This window comes from Theropithecus gelada, chromosome 1 (genome assembly GCF_003255815.1).
Source record: "Theropithecus gelada isolate Dixy chromosome 1, Tgel_1.0, whole genome shotgun sequence".
NCBI classification, from domain to species: domain Eukaryota; kingdom Metazoa; phylum Chordata; class Mammalia; order Primates; family Cercopithecidae; genus Theropithecus; species Theropithecus gelada.
The window spans coordinates 209,829,336-209,835,335 of record NC_037668.1 but is presented as its reverse complement, the minus strand read 5'-3'; the positions used below and the strand labels follow the sequence as shown (position 1 = coordinate 209,835,335).

At 54.6% G+C, this 6,000-nt stretch overlaps 1 protein-coding gene across 2 annotated transcripts in view; it reads left to right on the top strand.

Annotated features, from left to right (window-relative positions):
- Nucleotides 1–645: 645 nt before the first annotated feature.
- Nucleotides 646–6,000, top strand: part of NID1 (nidogen 1) — a 96,772-nt gene continuing 91,417 nt past the window's right edge. The window contains exon 1 of one of the 2 annotated variants that reach the window (XM_025389440.1): nucleotides 646–999. In XM_025389440.1, coding sequence (XP_025245225.1) covers nucleotides 775–999 — 225 coding nt within the window. In that variant the 5' untranslated portion in view covers nucleotides 646–774. The remainder of the gene's footprint in view (nucleotides 1,000–6,000) is intronic. The other variant, XM_025389433.1, reaches the window with a different exon arrangement.

Sequence of the window (6,000 nt, the reverse complement as noted above, 5' to 3'; positions counted from 1 at the left end):
TGCCTCCTGATGACATCCCATTTCTTCCAGAGGACCTGGGTTGATTCCCGCCATCCCACCTGCAGCTTTCCCTGCCAGTTTTTCCAGCCCTAATGTCCTTGATGACTTGGGGCCCTCTCCTGACACTGGCTCGTGTTGTACACTGGTGACTTTGCCTCGGAGGGGGGGACCCCGTTTCCTGGCGAACCTCCACAGTAGGGGGCACAGGATCAGGCACTCAAAAATCGCTCAATGAATCGGTGGATGAGCCCATGAACGTGCTGGTGGCTCGGTCCCTTGGCTCGTTCCCAGCTCCCACCCGGTCTTCCTACCAGGGTCAAGCGAATTGGAACCCGGACGCAGCCGAGCGGCAATGGGGTGGGCGCCGTTCCCGAATCCGGAGCGTTTCCACGTCGCGGGCTCTCCACGACCCAACCCTAATCAGAGGACCATGGTGCGGGTCCCGCGCTCTGCTCCCCCTCCCGGAGGCGCCGTTCGGTGGGAGCCGGGCTGCTTTCGAGAATCGCAGGCACCGGCGCCCACCGCGGGAGGTTACGCTTCGCCCCTCGCCCTCCCCCTCGTGGCCATTGGGCTGCCCCGCGGCGCGCCCGCTGGACGGGGCGGGGCCCTCCCCTTTCCCCTCCGCTCCTCTCCGCTCCCCTCCCCTCCCCTATTTCCCGGGGTGGGAACGCCGGGAGGCGGGAGGCGAGGGGGCTGCTAGGGGCGTCCGGTTACATCCCCGCCTTCCTCTGCTCTGGCCGCGGGACCGGGTTTGCGGGACCGCAGTTCGGGAACATGTTGGCCTCGAGCAGCCGGATCCGGGCTGCGTGGACGTGGGCGCTGCTGCTGCCGCTGCTGCTGGCGGGGCCTGGGGGCTGCCTGAGCCGCCAAGAGCTCTTCCCCTTCGGCCCCGGACAGGGGGACCTGGAGCTGGAGGACGGGGACGACCTCGTCTCCCCTGCCCTGGAGCTGAGTGGGGCGCTCCGCTTCTACGACAGATCCGACATCGACTCAGTCTACGTGAGTGAGCCCCGGGACGGAGGGTGAGGGGCTGCAGGGCGCGGCTGGCCGGGGGCGCCCGTGGAGCCGGACGGACGTGGGCGTCGCAGGCGGGGACCGGGACCCACTGGCCACCAGGGCACCGGGCACGGCGCAGGGTCTCCCGCCTCTGCAGGGTCCACGAAGGTCTCCCCGACCCGGTCCCTGTCATCCGAAGAGCGGGTCGCGGGGGTCTGGGTGGCTCCGCGCGCCCCCGGCCGTGACCCCGGCACCTCGGTACCCCGCGGAGCTTCCTCCCCGGCGGCTGTGGGCTGCATCGCCGCCGGGAGGTCAGTCCACGACCCTCGGTTGTCCAGTGCCTTCGGGGCTAGGACCCGGCCGGTCTTGGGTAGAGCCAGGTTCTCGCGCGGAGCCTCTGCAGGGCAAGAGCCGGAGCTGGGTCGCAGCCGGCGCGCGGGCCCCGGGACTCTTGTGGCTGCGGGAGAGTTTCGGGGGCAGCCTCCTGTGTTTGTGTGCGGACTCCGGATGTGTCTTGGCAGTGATGCTGCTTTCCAGTTGGGCTCGTTTCAGAGTCCAGAGTCCAGAGCGGGAAACACAGGGCTCCCAGTGATCCAATTTCCTGTGGCCAGGCATTGTCACCACGGAGGCCCCAAACGAGGAGCGGGGCCAGATGACCTGCAGCTCCCTGGAGCCTCCCCGGGACTGGCCGGGCCTGGGGGCGCTGTCAACTTGTTGAAGTCCTTTCGTGCCGCTGCCTTCCTCCGCTGCGCACCATGTGGATTTCATATAAGGCTTGTGTGCATTCCAGAAGTGTTGGGGGTTGGGGGGGGGGGGGGGAAGGGGGTTGGAACTGCAAACGCGGCGGCTGCAGCCTGTCCTGCCCGTGAAATGGCTGTGCTCCCGGTCTGGCCTGGGCACACTGCGCCTTAGACAACACTCACGTGGAACTTGTAGGCTTTAACTAAAACGAATGAGCCCTTCAAGTCTGGATCCACAGAGCCCTCTACCTTGTTGGTTGACTGCCCTGGCCTCTTTGGACACTGGTGAAGCCTGTAGATCCCTTTTCAGTATAATGCTTTTATTTCAGTTTTTAGAGAGACGAGGTCTTGCTCTGTTGCCCAGGCTGGGTGCAGTGGCGCCATCTTGGGTCACTGCAGCCTCCAACTCCTTGGCTCAAGCTGTCCTCTGGTCTCAGTCTCCTGAGTAGCTGGGACCACAGGTGAGTGCCACCACGCTGGGCAGTATAAAGTTTTAAATGCATAAAATAAAATCCACAAGATGACCAAGGAAGGCACTTATGTTGAAATACAGATCAAAATATTAAAAAACACACATCGGCCGGGCGCGGTGGCTCAAGCCTGTAATCCCAGCACTTTGGGAGGCCAAGACGGGCGGATCACGAGGTCAGGAGATCGAGACCATCCTGGCTAACACGGTGAAACCCCGTCTCTATTAAGAAATACAAAAAACTAGCCGGGCGAGGTGGCGGGCGCCTGTAGTCCCAGCTACTCGGGAGGCTGAGGCCGGAGAATGGCGTAAACCCGGGAGGCGGAGCTTGCAGTGAGCTGAGATCCGGCCACTGCACTCCAGCCTGGGTGACAGAGCGAGACTCCGTCTCAAAAAACAAACAAACAAACAAAAAAACACACACATCTTATGTTCTTATGTACTATATATGCTTATATGCTTTTTTTTTTTTTTTTTTTTTTTAGACAGAATCTTTCTCTATCCCCCCCCCAGGCTGGAGTAGTTCAGTGGCACAGTCTCAGCTCACTGCACCCTCCATCTCCTGGGTTCAAGTGATTCTCCTGCCTCAGCCTCCTGAGTAGCTGGGATTACAGGTGCCTACCACCACGCTTGGCTAATTTTTGTATTTTAAGTAGAAACATGGTTTCACCATGTGGGCCAGGCTAGTCTTGAACTCCTGACCTCAGATGATCTGCCTGCCTCAGCCTCCCAAAGTGCTGGGATTACAGGTGTGAGCCACCATTCCTGGCCCAATATATGCTTACCTTTTTTGTTTGTTTGTTTTTGTTTTTGAGACGAAGTCTCACTCTGTTGCCCAGGCTGGAGTGCAGTGTGAGATCTCAGCTCACTGTAACCTCCACCTCCCAGGTTCAAGTGATTCTCTTGCCTCAGCCTCTTGAGTAGCTGGGACTACAGGTACGCACCACCATGCCTGGCTAATTGTTGTATTTTCAATATAGATGGGGTTTCACCATGTTGGCCAGGCTGGTCTTGAACTCCTGACCTCGTGATCCACCCGCCTCGGCCTCCCCAAGTGCTGGGATTACGGCGTGAGCCACCACGCCTGGCCTATATGCTTACTTTTAACAACATTAAATAACAAGGTATAGCAGTGGATCCAAGGGCAGTTCAGGTAACGACTGAACTTTGAAGATCAATAGCAATATTCCAAGACACATGCAGCAACTATGATATGATACGAAAAGATCTGTGACTTCTATTAGTGACTGCTTTGTTGCCTGCATTCATAATTAAAGGAAATGCTAAACACCAGTTTTTGGTTTTTTGTTTTTGTTTTTTTTTTGAGACAGAGTCTCGCTCTGTTGCCTGGACTGGAGTGCAGTGGCTCAATCTTGGCTCACTGCAACTCGCACCTCCTGGTTTCAAGAGATTGTCCTGCCTCAGCCTCCTGAGTAGCTGGGATTACGGCACTCACCACCATGCCTGGCTAATTTTTGTATTGTTTAGTAGAGATGGGATTTCACCATGTTGGCCAGGCTAAGTCTTTAACTCCTGACCTCAGGTGATCTGCCCACCTTGGCCTCCTAAAGTACTGGGATTATAGGCATGAGCCACCGTGCCCGGCCAGTTTATGGTTTTTCTCATGTAGAGACCCACTGAATAAGAACCTCTTTTTTTGTTTTCTCTTGAGACACAGTCTTACTCTGTCGCCCAGGATGGAGTACAGTGGCTTGATCGTGGCTCGCTGCGAACTTTGCCTCCTGGGTTCAAGCGATTCTTGTGCCTCAGTCTCCCGAGTAGCTGGGATTACAGACGCTAGCCACCACACCCGGCTAATTTTTGTATTTTTAGTAGGGATGGGGTTTCATCATCTGTAGCCAGGTTGGTCTTGAACTCCTGACCCCAGGTGATCCACCCGCCTTGGCCTCCCAAAGTGCCAGGATTACAGGCCCGCCTAAGAACGCTTTTGTTAAATTGAGACCTGCTCTCTTCCTTTACTTGTGACATCAGACTAACCGCACTAAATTCTAAAGGTCTAGAAAATCTATTTTTTTTTTTTGAGACAGAGTCTCGCCCTGTCGCCCAGGCTGGAGTGCAGTGGCGCGATCTCAGCTCACTGCAAGCTCCGCCTCCCAGGTTCACGCCATTCTCCTGCCTCAGCCTCCCGAGTAGCTGGGACTACAGGCACCTGCCACCAGGCCCGGCTAATTTTTTTGTATTTTTAGTAGAGACGGGGTTTCACCGTGTTAGCCAGGATGGTCTCGATCGCCTGACCTCATGATCCGCCCACCTCGGCCTCCCAAAGTGCTAGGATTACAGGCGTGAGCCACTGCGCCTGGCCTAGAAAATCTATTCTTACAAAACAATTCCTGTCAAAGACTTTCCTGTCTATTTGGGTTTGATCTGCACTTCCATGAGAAAGGATCCCAGAGGTCTCTTTGCATCTTCTATCTGTCCTGTAGGTTGGGTTCCCAGGAAGCTGACTTTGACTACGCTGGAGATTGGGAGGCAGATTATTTCATTAGGGTGCTCCTTGGGTCCACACCTGTGGAAGGGTGGGAAATGAGGAAGGATTGAGCAGAGGAGAAGCCCAACCGCAGGGCAGTCCCAGCGATGGTCTCCGCCAGCCCCTGGGGGAGCTCTGGAGCTGGGATGGCCTTGCAGAGTTGTCTCAAGCCTTGAGGGGACTGGGCCCCTGTGCCCTTGCATGGATCAGTGAGTCAGTGAATCACTAGATAAGAGCTGTCCTGGATGGAGATACACCCGGGGGTAAGGCAGGTTTCTCCCTGGAAGTAACCCTCAAAGCTGACAGTGGAGGGCTACATTTCCAGGAGCTGAAGGGGGATCTGGTGCCACACTGCAGTGTCCACCCCTATCTACAGCTGTGCAGATACTCTTTGCATATTGATGGAAGAAGCTGAATTGATAGGAAGTGTAGGCACGAAAGGATGGTCTTCACCATTCTAGGCATTAGGAAAATGTAAGAGACACCCACTAAGAAAGAAAAGAGTTATTGGTTGGGTATACCTCTGTATGTTAGAGAGATTTGCTAGTTTTATATGATTTAATCCTCAAAACATTCCTCCCTTTCTTCAGATGAAGAAACAACAATAATATCAATAATTAGTGATATATCCAAGGGCATGTGACCAGTCAAATGCCAAAGCTTGAATGCTAACCCAAGTCTGTGTCTGACTCATAGTACTTTCAAGCATTAAGCCTAAAACATGTAGCAATGGATGTGAGGGATTGCTGTGAGGAAGAGTAGTAAGAGAAGACTTCACAGAGGAGGTGACATTTAAGATTTCGAAGACAGGTCCAATTGCAGTAGGTGGACAGGAAATGGAGAGGCCATTCCAGATGTACTGCAGGAGTAAATGCATGAGGATGGGAAGAAGTTTGGGAAAATGATGAGTATCATCTGATGAAAGCAGGTAGTTCTATTGGAATAGGAGGTTTCTGTCTGGACAGGCATGTGGGGGTCAAAAGATAGAATGCATCAGTTAGCTTTTGCTGTGTAACAAACAATCTTGGCTGGGCACAGTGGCTCACGCCTATAATCCCAGACTTTGGGAGGCCAAGGTGGGAGGATTGCTTGAGCCCAGGAGTTCCAGACCAGCCTGGGTGACATAGTGAGACCCTGTCTCTATGAAAAAAAATTAAAAAGAAACCAACCTCAAAAACCTGTGGCATGTAATAATAAGCATTTATTGCTCACATGTCTGCAATCCAGCTGGCAGTGGGCTGATCTAGGGTGACCTTGATGGGGTATTTGAGATGATTTTGTTCTGCTCCACAGGTCTTTCATCCTCC